Consider the following 15,960-nt stretch of genomic DNA (forward strand, 5'->3'; position numbering starts at 1 on the left):
ATCCCATTTCACCTTCAAAGTCACGTGTTTCCCTGCAATGTTAATATCTATCTCCTCTGGAATAGGCCTCGACAAATCAACCTCAACACAAATACGTGCAAAGGACACGCGTGATCTAGAAATAGTGGCACGATCCACTTGTACTGGCTTACCTAGCATCTCACCAATGGCCAGTACAAGTGGATCGTGCCACTATTTCTAGATCACGCGTGTCCTTTGCACGTATTTGTGTTGAGGTTGATTTGTCGAGGCCTATTCCAGAGGAGATAGATATTAACATTGCAGGGAAACACGTGACTTTGAAGGTGAAATGGGATAAGATTCCCCTATATTGTTCCGAGTGCAAGCACGTAGGCCACTCGGCGATGACTTGCTACGCTTCTGGGAAGCGCCCCATGCCTCCTAAGAGGGATTACACGTACGGGCCGCCCGCACAGAACAGACCGACTCCCAACAGAGAGAGCGAGTTGCGACGTGCAGAGCAGCCCCTTGCGGCGACCTCCACGGCTGGTAATCCTACACAGGTCCAGCGGCAGCAGCCTAGCGCGGGAAAGGCTACAGAGAGGCCTCCCCCAGAGGTTAGCCAGCCTCCGTGTCAAGTGAGACGCAGGCAGGAGTTGGCGGTCAGAGAGATGGCCCCCACCTCTGTCTCACACCCTGGGTCTTCTTCCGCAGCCGCAGAGGGTGCACAGGTTGCTGAGGACGACGGTTTCGTCGCCCCTAAGAAGAAGATGAACGCGAAGAATGTTGCTTGTCGACAGAGGTGGCGAGAGAAGCGCCGGGCAGAGAGACGGGCAGCCTCTATCGCAGCGAGGACAGTGTCAGACGGCGAGGGAGAGCATGGCATTGAGGCGGATGAGTCCTCGTCAGAGAGTGAGCGGGGTTCTAGATCGCTCTCTCCTACACTTCGACTTGGGCTCGGGTTCGGCCCCCTAGCGATGGTGTTGCATGACAACAACATGTTCGGAGCCTTGGAGGATTTTCCCTCTGATGATGCTGAGGTTGAGGTAGACAGCGATAACCACCAGGATCATATGATTTGTGAGGTACCGAAGACGAGGCTTGAACTCTCAGATCCGGTGATTCAGTACATAGGACCTCCTTCCCCTCCAGCAGAGAGTACACCGAAGAGGGCGAGGCTATCGGCCTCGGGAACTCGCTGAGTTTCCAATGTCTAGCCATTTCATGATCTGGAATGCCCAGGGGATAGCGAACGCTACTACCCAAGGCAGTTTCAAGAATATGATCGATATGTATAGTGTGTTGTTTGCCGCAGTGCTTGAGCCTCAGACAGAACCCCAGCCTTCTTTCTTTAGTAGGCGCTTTGGGTTGCAATTTAGGTGCTCGAACACAAACGGCAAGATTTGGATCTTCTCTCACAGGGATTGGCAGGTCGATGTGATCGACGATTCCGAGCAAGTTCTTCATGTCCGAGTTACTGCTGCTTTATTCCCTACTCCAATCTTTCTCTCCGTAGTGTACGCTAAGTGCTCGAGGGAGGGGAGATACGATTTGTGGAATAAGCTCAGGGACATCTCCTTAGCGACTGACGGGGCACCCTGGCTTGTTGGAGGCGACTTCAACATCTTCTTGTTGGAGGAAGAGAGACGGGGCAGTACGACAGATAGGCACGGAGAGATGATGGACTTTGCTGACGCCGTTGCAGACTGCCAGCTTCTGGACCCAGGCTTTGATGGCCCACCTTTTACTTGGACGAGGAGTGGGCTCTGGGAGAGGTTGGACAGAGTCCTTCTAGGGGAGCATTGGACGACAGTCTTTGCAGCTACTAGGGTGACTCACTTGCCTAGGATCTCTTCAGATCATGCCCCTTTGCTCGTGCGATGCCAGCTCACTACCCAGATTCCGAGGCCATCCTTTAGGTTTCAGAACATGTGGGTACGGCATCATACTTTCAGGGATGAGATCACCAGAGTGTGGGCGGCGGAGACGGGCTTCTTCGGCATGCTCAATCTTCAGTTCAAACTCAGCAGAGTGAAGAATTTTCTCAAAGGATGGAACAGAGAGGTCTTTGGGAACATCTTCGAGAGGCTGAGGGATGCAGAGGAGGCAGTTACCGTTGCGTAGGCGGCTTACGACGGGGATCCCACGGGAGCCCATAGGAGTGAGCTCAGCCGATGCACCGCTCTCTATGTACTCTGCACTAGGATGGAGGAGGATTTCTGGAAGCAGAAGGCTGCCATTCGGTGGGCGGCAGAAGGCGAAAGAAATTCCAAATTCTTCCATGGGTGGGTGCGACAGAAGCGGGTGAAGTCACGGATTCACGCCATTCAGGCAGGAGGACAGACTCTCACGTCAGAGGACGATATCAGACAGTCGGCGGTAGGTTTCTTTCAGCAGCTGCTCACGACAGACATTAAGCAGTTGGAGCAGCCGGACCTTGATCTCTTGAGCAGCCTTCCAGACTCAGTGGACAGCGAGGGCCTCTGTGCAGTCCCGGTCTCAGATGAGGTGAGAGCGGCGGTCTTTGGCATCAGTGGAGACAGCGCCTCTGGACCGGATGGTTTCTCGTCCCTGTTCTTCCAGCACTGTTGGGACATCGTTGGAGCAGAGGTGGTGGCAGCAGTGGAGGACTTCTTCTTGGGGGCCCCTATGCCCCGCAGCTTCACAGCCACGACCATCATACTCTTACCGAAGAAGGCAAGCCCGGCGACCTGGGCGGAGTACAGGCCGATTAGCCTTTGCAATGTGACCAACAAGATCATCACCAAGATCTTGACATCGCGTTTGGCGCCACTGCTTCCTCTAGTATTGGCGCCGAACCAGAGCGGTTTTGTCAAGGGTCGCTTGCTTAGTGATAATGTGCTCCTGGCTCAGGAATTGATTCATGATATCAGCAGGTCGCTCATTCAGAAGGCTAACTCCCCTAATCTGGCCCTCAAGCTATATATGGCGAAGGTCTATGATCGAGTGCAGTGGCCTTTCCTCCTCATGGTGCTTGAGAGGATGGGATTCCCGCCGGGGTGGGTGAGTATGGTCAGGAGATGTATCTCTTCGTGCTGGTTCTCTGTGCTTGTGAACGGGGCTTCGGCAGGTTTCTTCCACTCTACGAGGGGACTTCGCCAGGGAGATCCGTTATCACCGTCTTTGTTCGTGCTTGCTGCAGATTATCTGTCGAGGAGCTTGGACAGGCTTGTGGCCACACATCCTGATATGGAGTATAGATGTGCTCGACGCGCGCCGGCCATATCCCATCTGTCTTATGCCGACGACATTGTCATATTTGTCAGGGCACACAGACAGTCCGTGGAGAGGCTGGTACACTGTCTTGACCACTATTCTGCCGTGTCGGGCCAGATGGTGAACAAGGGAAAGAGTCACTTCTATCTCTTTCAGAAGTTCGATTCTTGGGTGGCTGAGGTGGCAGAGGTGAGTGGATTCCAGCAGGGATTCCTCCCTTTCACTTACCTGGGAGTGCCTATCTATAAGGGGGGGCTGAAGGCCGACTACCTTTTAGATATCCGACAGAAGATGGTGGACCGGATTCACAGCTGGTCCCACAGACATCTCTCTCTTGGAGGTCGCCTTGCTCTGATCAAGAGCACCCTTGTCACTATCCCTCTTCACATCTTCCAGGTTCTGAAGCCGTTTGAGTACTGGATGAGGGACTTGGAGCAGATCTTGGCCAGGTTCTTTTGGGGCACGGTTGGGGAGCAGAGGAAGATTCACTGGGTTAGCTGGAAGAAGAAGATTTGCTTGCCGTTGGATGAGGGAGGCCTTGGCATCCGTCGTTTTCGTGAGCTCGTCAAAGCTTTCAGCATCAAGCTCTGGTGGAGATTTCTCGCGCAGGATTCACTATGGGCGCAGTTCACCATGCGCAAGTATTGTTTCCATGCTGGTCGTGCCTTCATTTCTCCTTACTCTGTGCATGATAGTCCTATATGGCATCGTCTCACGGACATTAGGGGTCAGGTTCATGGTCTCATTAGGTGGTCCCTCGGCGAAGGGCGGATTAGTTTCTGGGATGACGTGTGGGTCGGGGATCTCCCCCTTAGGACCTACTGTCTGCCTGGGACTGATCTTCCTGCCGCTGAGGTCTCTAGGTTTTGGCGTGATCATACTTGGCATGTTGATAAACTGCATGATTATTTGGCTTTGTATGGTGTGCCTTTGCATGTGTTGGATCTTATCAGGGCTGTTCCGATTGAGGTGGGCAGGCGGGATGTGATGCGATGGAGCCTCACTGGCGATGGCGAGTTCTCGACACGGTCCCCTAGACATTTCGGACTTCGCATGGTTTGGAATGCTGGGCTGACCCCGACCATTTCTATCTTCATCTGGCGCCTCTTCCTCCAGAGGGTCCCTGTTGAGTGCTATGTTCAGACCCGCGGTATCTCTCTCGCATCCAAGTGTCTGTGTTGTGTCTCTTCTTTTTCAGTCGAGTCTTTTCAGCATTTGTTTGTGTCGAGTCCGTTGGCGAGATCTGTTTGGGACTACTTCGATGGCTGGTTCCCTTATATTAGCACACACATTCACACGTGCACTGATATTGCACTTAGATTAGGTTTTTGGTGGAGGTCCTCTCACAGGGCTCCCACCTTGCACATCAGTTTTATCATTCCTTGCTTGGTATATTGGTTCATTTGGACGGAGAGGAATAGCTGCAAGTACCGCGGCGTTTCTTTTCGTTCTTCTCATGTTATTTGGCAGGTGATTCGGCATTTGCGGATTCTTGTGGCGGCGGGTGTGCTAGTCCCCCTTCATTGGCGCGGTTGCACCCCGACTGTCAACTTCATGCCTTCAGTTCCTCCTCGCCGGCGAGTTCTGAGGTCCTTGAGTGTGCTTTGGCATCCACCCGACGATCCTTGGGTGAAGCTGAACACAGATGGGGCCTTCTCTACCTCGACGGGACAGGCTGGTGGTGGGGGAGTGGTTCGTGGCTCAGACGGTTCTCTTTTGCGGGCCTTTTGCACGCCCCTTGTAGCTGCGTCGGCCTTCGAGGCGGAGCTTCTAGCTCTTCTTCATGGGTTGACGATGGCTATGGAGTTCTCATCACAGGTTTGGGTCGAGATGGACGCAGCAGCAGTGGTCGCAGTGTTCACTTCGGGACGCATGGGAGCGGCGGACGTGAGACATCACATGGCTCGCATTCGCATTTTGCTCTCACAGATGCAGGTTCGGTTCTCTCACATCCACCGAGAGGGTAACCGGGCAGCAGATTTTCTTGCAGGTAGGGGGGTCCAGACCCCTGCCATCACTTACTATGATTCAGATACAGCGCCTCGGTACTTGAAGTCGCTTGTGAGGATGGACCAGCTGGGCTATCCGAACTTCAGATTCAGATATCGAGATGGATGAGTTTTTATTTTTGTTATGGATTTTGATATGTATTTCTTGTATTTCCTTTGGGCTTGACCACTCCTTGGTCATCGCCCAAGTTATTATGTGCTTTATTAGTTCGTTTGCTAGATGGATAATACCCGGCTTGTGGGGATATCCTAGTAGCTTAGATAAGTTTTTTGATATGTATCTCTTTTTGTGGACCAAGTCACTTTTGGGCTTGGTCAATGTACGACACTTTATCGTTTGATTTGATATGGACAGGTTGGGGGTCCGCCTAACCCCCCGCCGTAATGGTGTTTGAGAAAAAAAAAAAAAAAAAAAACCCTAACCCTAACCCTAAACCCTGAACCCAAAAAAAAACCCTAAACCCTAAACCCTGAAGCCGTATCAGTATTGGATGAGGGAGTTGGAGCAGATCTTGGCCCGGTTCTTTTGGGGCACGGTTGGGGAGCAGAGGAAGATTCGCTGGGTTCGCTGGAAGAAGAAGATGTGTCTTCCGTTGGATGAGGGAGGCCTCGACATCCGTCGTTTCCGCGAGGTCGTCAAAGCTTTCAGCATCAAGCTCTGGTGGAGATTTCTCGCGCAGGATTCACTTTGGGCGCAGTTCACCATGCGCAAGTATTGTTTCCATGCTGGTCGTGCTTTCATTTCTCCTTACTCTGTGCATGATAGTCCTATTTGGCATCGTCTCACGGACATTAGGGGTCAGGTTCATGGTCTCATTAGGTGGTCCCTAGGCGAAGGGCGGATTAGTTTCTGGGACGACGTGTGGGTCTCATTAGGACCTATTGTCCGCCCGGGACTGATCTTCCTGCCGCTGAGGTCTCTAGATTTTGGCATGATCATACTTGGCATGTTGAAAAACTGCATGATTATCTGGCTTTGTATGGTGTGCCTTTGCATGTGTTAGATCTTATCAGGGCTGTTCCGATTGAGGTGGGCAGGCGGGATGTGATGCGATGGAACCTCACTGGCGATGGCGAGTTCTCGACGGCCTCAGCTTGGGAGCTTATCCGGACACGGTCCCCTAGACATTTCGGACTTCGCATGGTTTGGAATGCTGGGCTGACCCCTACCATCTCTGTCTTCATCTGGCGCCTCCTCCTCTAGAGGCTCCCTGTTGAGTGTTATGTTCAGGCCCGTGGTATCTCTCTTGCATCCAAGTGTCTCTGTTGTGTCTCTTCTACTTCAGTCGAGTCGTTTCAGCATTTGTTTGTGTCGAGTCCTCTGGCGAGATCGGTTTGGGATTACTTTGATGGCTGGTTCCCTTATATCAGCACACACATTCACACGTGCACTGATATTGCACATAGATTAGGTTTTTGGTGGAGGTCCTCTCACAGGGCCACCGTCTTGCACATCAGCTTCATCATTCCCTGTTTGGTATACTGGTTTATCTGGACGGAGAGGAATAGCTGCAAGCATCGCGGCATTTCTTTTCGTTCTTCACATGTTATTTGGCAGGTTGTTCGGCACCTGCGGATCTTGGTGGCGGCGGGTGTGCTAGTCCCCCTTCATTGGCGCGGTTGCACCCCGGCCGTTGACTTCATGCATTTGGCTCCTCCTCGCCGGCGAGTTCTGAGGTCCCTGCAAGTGCTTTGGCATCCACCCGACGATCCTTGGGTGAAGCTGAACACCGACGGGGCCTTTACTAGCTCGACGGGACAGGCAGACGGTGGGGGAGTGGTTCGGGGCTCAGACGGTTCACTCTTGGGGGCCTTTTGTACGCCGCTCGCAACTGGGTCGGCCTTCGAGGTGGAGCTTTTAGCTCTTCTTCACGGGCTGACACTGGCTATGCAGTTCTCCTCGCATGTCTGGGTTGAGATAGATGCGGCAGCAGTGGTCGCGGTGTTCACTTCAGGACGCGGAGGAGCAGCGGATGTGAGACATCACATGGCTCGCATTCGTACTTTGCTCGCACAGATACAGTTCATGTTCTCTCACATCTTTCGAGAAGGCAACCGACCAGCAGACTTTTTGGTAGGTAGGGGGGTCCAGACCCCTGCCATCACCTTCTTTGATGCGGATTCAGCGCCTCGGTATTTGAAGTCGCTCGTCAGGATGGACCAGTTGGGCTATCCGAACTTCAGATTCAGATATCGAGATGGATGACTTCTTCACTTGGTTCGTGGTTTTGATTTATGGTTTTTTGATTTCCTTTGGATTTAGCCCGCTTTTGGCCATCATCCTTGTTCTTTTTATGATGTATAGCTTTGTTATGTTTATCCTCTCTTTAGTTAGATGGTTAGTACCCGGTCTGTGGGGATACCATAGTAGCTTTGTTAGCTCTTGTGTTTTGTATCTCTCGTGCGGACCGAGTCACTTTTGGGCTCGTCTGATGTATGTGCTTTTGGTGATTTTTGATATATACAGGTTGGGGGTCAGCCTTAACCCCCCGCCGTGATGGTGTTTGAGGAAAAAAAAACCATAAACCCTAAACCAGGGAGCTTCAATGGAGGAATCCAAACCCGTGCCTCAAAGCAGAAAGAGGCATCTTCAACATGAGATTCAGGATTCTCCCTACTACAAGATGCGAGGACTTCTCAAAGACCTTCGCCCCCATTTCATTGAGGTGCTCAAGACTCATGACTTTCGAAATTGCAAAGCAGCTGATGATATCCGTCAAGGGATGAAGCTTCTGATGGAACTATACCAAGAAAAGACAGAAAACTCCGTTCAGCTGAAAAAATGTAGCAACGGCGATGTTGGTGATGCCAAGAAAGCAGAGGAGCATCAACAAGATGCTGACAATCCTTTGGTGGACGATGTTACGTCTGTCCTACCTCCAGATAGTCAGGTACAAGCAACGTACATTGTTGGGGGTTCTGCTTTTGGGTGGAACTTCATAACATACAATAGCAGCAAAGCAGTCTACTACGGTCTAACAAAGGAGGCTTTTCGAGTTCTAAATCCCCTAGTCTAACTGAATGAGGAACCTCCTTGTCTGTTAGAACAAAATGGATTTGGATGTAGATGTGGAACATGTTTAAAGTATAGGATGATGTACCAGTTTGTCGGACGCACTATTTTGAAGGTCTGCTATACATTGAGAATGTAGAGAGCGTGAGAGAATTGTTGGACCAAATTTGTGTTGATGTATTTTGCGTTATTATATGCATTTCTTGTGGCAGTTGTACTTCATGGGTTAAAAAAAACCCTAAACCCTAAACCCCTAAACCCTAAACCCTATGTGTTGGATCTTATCAGGGTTGTTCCGATTGAGGCGGGCAGGCGGGATGTGATGCGATGGAGCCTGACTGGTGATGGCGAGTTCTCGACGGCCTCAGCTTGGGAGCTCATCCGGACACGGTCCCCCAGACATGTTGGACTTCCTTCGCATGGTTTGGAATGCTGTGCTGACCCCGACCATCTCTATCTTCATCTGGTGCCTCCTCCTTCAGAGGGTCCCTGTTGAGTGTTATGTTCAGACCCGCGGTATCTCTCTTGCATCCAAGTGTCTGTGTTATGTCTCTTCTTTTTCAGTCGAGTCGTTTCAGCATTTGTTTGTGTCGAGTCCGTTGGCGAGATCTGTTTCGGATTTATTTGATGGCTGGTTCCCTTACATTAGCACACACATTCACACATGCGCTGACATTGCACTTAGATTAGGGTTTTGGTGGAGGTCCTCTCACATGGCTCCCACCTTGCACATCAGTTTTATCGTTCCTTGCCTTGTATATTGGTTCATTTGGACAGAGAGGAATAGCTGCAAGCACCGCGGCATTTCTTTTCGTTCTTCCCATGTTATTTGGCAGGTCATTCAGCATTTGCGGATTTTGATGGCGGCGGGTGTGCTAGTCCCCCTTCATTAGCGCGGTTGCACCCTGACTGTCGACTTCATGCCTTCGGTTCCTCCTCGCCAGCGAATCCTGAGGTCCTTGAGCGTGCTTTGGCATCCACCTGACGATCCTTGGGTGAAGATGAACACAGATGGGGCCTTCTCTGCCTCGACGGAACAGGCTGGTGGTGGGGGAGTGGTTCGTGCTTCAGACGGTTTTCTGTTGAGGGCCTTTTGCACGCCCCTAAAAGTTGTGTCGGCCTTCGAGGCGGAGCTTCTTGCTCTTCTTCATGGGTTGACGATGGCTATGGAGTTCTCATCACAGGTTTGGGTCGAGATGGACGCAGCAGCAGTGGTCGCAATGTTCACTTCCGGTCGCGGGGGGAGCGGCGGATGTGAGACATCACATGGCTCGCATTCGCATCTTGCTCTCACAGGTGCAGGTTCGGTTCTCTCACATCCACCGAGAGGGAAACCGGGCAGCTGATTTTCTCGCAGGTAGGGGGCTCAGACCCCTGCCATCACTTTCTTTGATGCAGACACAGCGCCTCGATACCTGAAGTCACTTGTGAGGATGGACCAGTTGGGTTATCTGAACTTCAGATTCAGATATCGAGATTGATGATTTTTTGTAAACTTGGTTCTGGTTTTTGATTTGTATGCTTTGTACTTCCTTTGGGCTTGGCTATCCCTTAGCCACCTCTCATGTTGTCTTGTTGGTTTTTTGTTCTCTTGCTAGATGGATAATACCCGGCTTGTGGGGACATCCATGTTGTTTAGTTAGAGTTCTTGATATGGGGATACCATATTAGTTTTGTTAGCTCTTGTAATTTGTATCTCTCGTGCGGACCGAGTCACTTTTGAGCTTGGCTGATGTATGTTCTTTTGGTGATTTTTGATATATACAGGTTGGGGGTCCGCCTTAACCCCCCGCCATGATGGTGTTTGCGGAAAAAAAAAACCTGAACCCTAAACCCTAAACCCTAAACACCGCGGCATTTCTTTTCGTTCTTCCCATGTTATTTGGCAGGTGATTCGGCATTTGCGGATTCTTGTGGCGGCGGGTGTGCTAGTCCCCCTTCATTGGCGCGGTTGCACCCCGACTGTCGACTTCATGCCTTCAGTTCCTCCTCGCCGGCGAGTTCTGAGGTCCTTGAGTGTGCTTTGGCATCCACCCGACGATCCTTGGGTGAAGCTGAACACAGATGGGGCCTTCTCTACCTCGACGGGACAGGCTGGTGGTGGGGGAGTGGTTCGTGGCTCAGACGGTTCTCTTTTGAGGGCCTTTTGCACGCCCCTTGTAGCTGCGTCGGCCTTCGAGGCGGATCTTCTAGCTCTTCTTCGTTGGTTGACGATGGCTATGGAGTTCTCATCACAGGTTTGGGTCGAGATAGACGCAGCAGCAGTGGTCGCAGTGTTCACTTCGGCACGCATGGGAGCGGCGGACGTGAGACATCACATGGCTCGCATTCGCATTTTGCTCTCACAGATGCATGTTCGGTTCTCTCACATCCACCGAGAGGGTAACCGGGCAGCAGATTTTCTTGCAGGTAGGGGGTCCAGACCCCTGCCATCACTTACTATGATTCAGATACAGCGCCTCGGTACTTGAAGTCGCTTGTGACGATGGACCAGCTGGGCTATCCGAACTTCAGATTCAGATATCGAGATGGATGAGTTCTTATTTTTGTTATGGATTTTGATATGTATTTCTTGTATTTCCTTTGGGCTTGACCACTCCTTGGTCATCGCCCAAGTTATTATGTACTTTATTAGTTCGTTTGCTAGATGGATAATACCCAGCTTGTGGGGATATCCTAGTAGCTTAGATAAGTTTTTTGATATGTATCTCTTTTTGTGGACCAAGTCACTTTTGGGCTTGGTCAATGTACGACACTTTATCGTTTGATTTGATATGGACAGGTTGGGGGTCCGTCTAACCCCCCGCCGTAATGGTGAAAAAAAAAAAACCATCCAGCTATCGTCTCACGGACATTAGGGGTCAGGTTCATGGTCTCATTAGGTGGTCCCTCGGCGAAGGGCGGATTAGTTTCTGGGATGACGTGTGGGCCGGGGATCTCCCCCTTAGGACCTATTGTCCGCCTGGGACTGATCTTCCTGCCGCTGAGGTTTCTAGGTTTTGGCGTGATCATACTTGGCATGTTGAAAAACTGCATGATTATCTGGCTTTGTATGGTGTGCCTTTGTATGTGTTGGATCTTATCAGGGCTGTTCCGATTAAGGCGGGCAGGTGGGATGTGATGCGATGGAGCCTGACTGGTGATGGCGAGTTCTCGACGGCCACAGCTTGGGAGCTCATCCGGACACGGTCCCCCAGACATGTTGGACTTCGCATGGTTTGGAATGCTGGGCTGACCCCGACCATCTCTATCTTCATCTGGCGCCTCCTCCTCCAGAGGGTCCCTGTTGAGTGCTATGTCCAGGCCCACGGTATCTCTCTTGCTTCCAAGTGTCTGTGTTGTGTCTCTTCTTTTTCAGTCGAGTCGTTTCAGCATTTGTTTGTGTCGAGTCCGTTGGCGAGATCTGTTTGGGATTACTTCGATGGCTGGTTCCCTTACATTGGCACACACATTCACACGTGCACTGACATTGCACTTAGATTAGGGTTTGTGTGGAGGTCCTCTCACAGGGCTCCCACCTTGCACATCAGTTTTATCGTTCCTTGCCTTGTATATTGGTTCATTTGGATGGAGAGGAATAGCTGCAAGCACCGCGGCATTTCCTTTCGTTCTTCCCATGTTATTTGGCAGGTCATTCAGCATTGGCGGATTTTGGTGGCGGCGGGTGTGCTAGTCCTCCTTCATTGGCGCGGTTGCACCCCGACTGTCGACTTCATGCATTCGGTTCCTCCTCGCCGGCGAGTTCTGAGGTCCTTGAGCGTGCTTTGGCATCCACCTGACGACCCTTGGGTGAAGCTGAACACAGATGGGGCCTTCTCTACCTCGACGGGACAGGCTGGTGGTGGGGGAGTGGTTCGTGCTTCAGACGGTTCTCTGTTGAGGGCCTTTTGCAGGCCCCTAGTAGCTGCGTCGGCCTTCGAGGCGGAGCTTCTTGCTCTTCTTCATGGGTTGACGATGGCTATGGAGTTCTCATCACAGGTTTGGGTCGAGATGGACGCAGCAGCAGTGGTCGCAGTGTTCACTTCCGGTCGTGGGGGAGCGGCAGACGTGAGACATCACATGGCTCGCATTCGTATCTTGCTCTCACAGGTGCAGGTTCGGTTCTCTCACATCTACCGAGAGGGAAACCGGGCTGCTGATTTTCTCGCAGGTAGGGGGCTCAGACCCCTGCCACCACTTTCTTTGATGCAGACACATCGCCTCGATACTTGAAGTCACTTGTGAGGATGGACCAGTTGGGTTATCCGAACTTCAGATTCAGATATCGAGATGGATGATTTTTTGTACACTTGGTTTTGGTTCTTGATTTGTATGCTTTGTACTTCCTTTGGGCTTGGCTATCCCTTAGCCACCTCCCATGTTGTCTTGTTGGTTTTTTGTTCTCTTGCTAGATGGATAATACCCGGCTTGTGGGGACATCCATGTTGTTTAGTTAGAGTTCTTGATATGCATTACTTTGTGGGCCAAGTCACTTTTGGGCTTGGACAATGTATGACATTTTCTTGGTTTTGATATAGACAGGTTGGGGGTCCGCCTAAGGGTTTAGGGTTTAGGGTTTAGGGTTTAGGGTTTAGGGTTTAGGGTTTAGGGTTTAGGGTTTAGGGTTTAGGGTTTAGGGTTTAGGGTTCAGGGTTTAGGGTTTAGGGTTTAGGGTTCAGGGTTCAGGGTTTAGGGTTTAGGGTTTAGGGTTTAGGGTTTAGGGTTTAGGGTTTAGGGTTTAGGGTTTAGGGTTTAGGGTTTAGGGTTTAGGGTTTAGGGTTTAGGGTTTTTTTTTTTTTTTTTTTTTTTTTTTTTTTTTTTTTTTTTTTGGTTTAGGGTTTAGGGTTCAGGGTTCAGGGTTTAGGGTTTAGGGTTTAGGGTTTTTTTTTTTTTTTTTTTTTTTTTTTTTTTTTTTTCCTTCAAACACCATCACGGCGGGGGGTTAAGGCGGACCCCCAACCTGTATATATCAAAAATCACCAAAAGAACATACATCAGACGAGCCCAAAAGTGACTCGTTCCGCACGAGAGATACAAAACACAAGAGCTAACAAAGCTGCTATGGTATCCCCACAGACCGGGTACTAACCATCTAACTAAAGAGAGAATAAACATAACAAAGCTATACATCATAAAAAGGACAAGGATGATGGCCAAAAGCGGGCCAAATCCAAAGGAAATAAAAAAACCATAAATCAAAACCACGAACCAAGTGAAGTAGTCATCCATCTCGATATCTGAATCTGAAGTTCGGATAGCCCAACTGGTCCATCCTGACGAGCGACTTCAAATACCGAGGCGCTGAATCCGCATCGAAGAAGGTGATGGCAGGGGTCTGGACCCCCCTACCTGCCAAAAAGTCTGCTGGTCGGTTGCCCTCTCGAAAGATGTGAGAGAACATGAACTGTATCTGTGCGAGCAAAGTACGAATGCGAGCCATGTGATGTCTCACATCCGCTGCTCCTCTGCGTCCTGAAGTGAACACCGCGACCACTGCTGCCGCATCCATCTCGACCCAGACATGCGAGGAGAACTGCATAGCCAGTGTCAGCCCGTGAAGAAGAGCTAATAGCTCCGCCTCGAAGGCCGACCCAGCTGCGAGAGGCGTACAAAAGGCCCCCAGGAGGGAACCGTCTGAGCCCCGAACCACTCCCCCACCGCCTGCCTGTCCCGTCGAGCTAGTAAAGGCCCCGTCGGTGTTCAGCTTCACCCAAGGATCGTCGGGTGGATGCCAAAGCACTTGCAGGGACCTCAGAACTCGCCGGCGAGGAGGAGCCAAAGGCATGAAGTCAACGGCTGGGGTGCAACCGCGCCAATGAAGGGGGACTAGCACACCCGCCGCCACCAAGATCCGCAGGTGCCGAACAACCTGCCAAATAACATGTGAAGAACGAAAAGAAATGCCGCGATGCTTGCAGCTATTCCTCTCCGTCCAGATAAACCAGTATACCAAACAGGGAATGATGAAACTAATGTGCAAGGCGGTGGCCCTGTGAGAGGACCTCCACCAAAAACCTAATCTAAGTGCAATGTCAGTGCACGTGTGAATGTGTGTGCTGATGTAAGGGAACCAGCCATCAAAGTAATCCCAAACCGATCTCGCCAGAGGACTCGACACAAACAAATGCTGAAACGACTCGACTGAAATAGAAGAGACACAACAGAGACACTTGGATGCAAGAGAGATACCACGGGCCTGAACATAACACTCAACAGGGAGCCTCTGGAGGAGGAGGCGCCAGATGAAGACAGAGATGGTAGGGGTCAGCCCAGCATTCCAAACCATGCGAAGTCCGAAATGTCTAGGGGACCGTGTCCGGATGAGCTCCCAAGCTGAGGCCGTCGAGAACTCGCCATCGCCAGTGAGGCTCCATCGCATCACATCCCGCCTGCCCACCTCAATCGGAACAGCCCTGATAAGATCCAACACATGCAAAGGCACACCATACAAAGCCAGATAATCATGCAGTTTTTCAACATGCCAAGTATGATCATGCCAAAATCTAGAGACCTCAGCGGCAGGAAGATCAGTCCCGGGCGGACAATAGGTCCTAAGGGGGAGATCCCCGACCCACACGTCGTCCCAGAAACTAATCCGCCCTTCGCCTAGGGACCACCTAATGAGACCATGAACCTGACCTCTAATGTCCGTGAGACGATTCCAAATAGGACTATCATGCACAGAGTAAGGAGAAATGAAAGCACGACCAGCATGGAAGCAATACTTGCGCATGGTGAACTGCGCCCAAAGTGAATCCTGCGCGAGAAATCTCCACCAGAGCTTGATGCTGAAAGCTTTGACGACCTCGCGGAAACGACGGATGCCGAGGCCTCCCTCATCCAACGGCAGACAAATCTTCTTCTTCCAGCTAACCCAGTGAATCTTCCTCTGCTCCCCAACCGTGCCCCAAAAGAACCGGGCCAAGATCTGCTCCAACTCCCTCATCCAATACTGATACGGCTTCAGGACCTGGAAGATGTGAAGAGGGATGGTTACAAGGGTGCTCTTGATCAGAGCGAGGCGCCCTCCAAGAGAAAGATGTCTGTGAGACCAGCTGTGAATCCGGTCCACCATCTTCTGTCGGATATCTAAAAGGTAGCCGGCCTTCAGCCCCCCCTTATAGATAGGGACACCGAGGTAGGTGAAAGGGAGGAATCCCTGCTGGAATCCACTCGCCTCTGCCACCTCAGCCGCCCAAGCGTCGAACTTCTCAAAGAGGTAGAAATGACTCTTTCCCCTGTTCACCATCTGACCCGACACGGCAGAATAGTGCTCGAGACAATGAACCAGCCTCTCCACGGACTGTCTGTGCGCCCTGACAAAGATGATAACGTCATCGGCATAAGACAAATGGGATATGGCCGGCGCGCGCCTAGCACATCTATACTCCATATCGGGATGTGTGTCCACAAGCCTGTTCAAGCTCCTCGAAAGATAATCTGCAGCAAGCACGAACAGCGACGGCGATAACGGATCTCCCTGGCGAAGTCCCCTCGTAGACTGAAAGAAACCTGCCGGAGCCCCGTTCACGAGCACTGAGAACCAGCAAGAAGAGATGCATCGATCCACCATACGCACCCACCCCGGCGGGAATCCCATCCTCTCAAGCACCAGGAGGAGGAAAGGCCACTGCACTCGATCATAGGCCTTAGCCATATCTAGCTTGAGGGCCAGATTAGGCGACTTTGCCTTCTGAATGAGCGACCTGCCGATATCGTGAATCAATTCCTGAGCCAAGAGCACATTATCACTAAGCAAGC

General features: G+C 51.3%; 2 protein-coding genes across 2 annotated transcripts; both read left to right on the forward strand.

Annotated features, from left to right (window-relative positions):
- The first annotated feature begins 1,170 nt into the window (after window positions 1-1,170).
- Window positions 1,171-2,085, forward strand: LOC121791497. The gene has a single exon (XM_042189425.1). It carries the CDS (start codon window positions 1,171-1,173, stop codon window positions 2,083-2,085), a length of 915 nt encoding a protein of 304 aa, XP_042045359.1.
- A 5,668-nt stretch (window positions 2,086-7,753) lies between these two features.
- Window positions 7,754-8,224, forward strand: LOC121791498. Its single transcript, XM_042189427.1, has one exon. It carries the CDS (start codon window positions 7,754-7,756, stop codon window positions 8,222-8,224), a length of 471 nt encoding a protein of 156 aa, XP_042045361.1.
- The last annotated feature ends 7,736 nt before the right edge of the window (window positions 8,225-15,960 follow it).

The sequence above is a fragment of the Salvia splendens genome, unplaced genomic scaffold (assembly GCF_004379255.2).
Source record: "Salvia splendens isolate huo1 unplaced genomic scaffold, SspV2 ctg832, whole genome shotgun sequence".
NCBI lineage: Eukaryota > Viridiplantae > Streptophyta > Magnoliopsida > Lamiales > Lamiaceae > Salvia > Salvia splendens.

Bases quoted from the DNA above. Each gene is read 5' to 3' on its own strand.
- LOC121791497 (XM_042189425.1), top strand. From the start codon at position 1,171: ATGTCTAGCCATTTCATGATCTGGAATGCCCAGGGGATAGCGAACGCT.
- LOC121791498 (XM_042189427.1), top strand. From the start codon at position 7,754: ATGGAGGAATCCAAACCCGTGCCTCAAAGCAGAAAGAGGCATCTTCAA.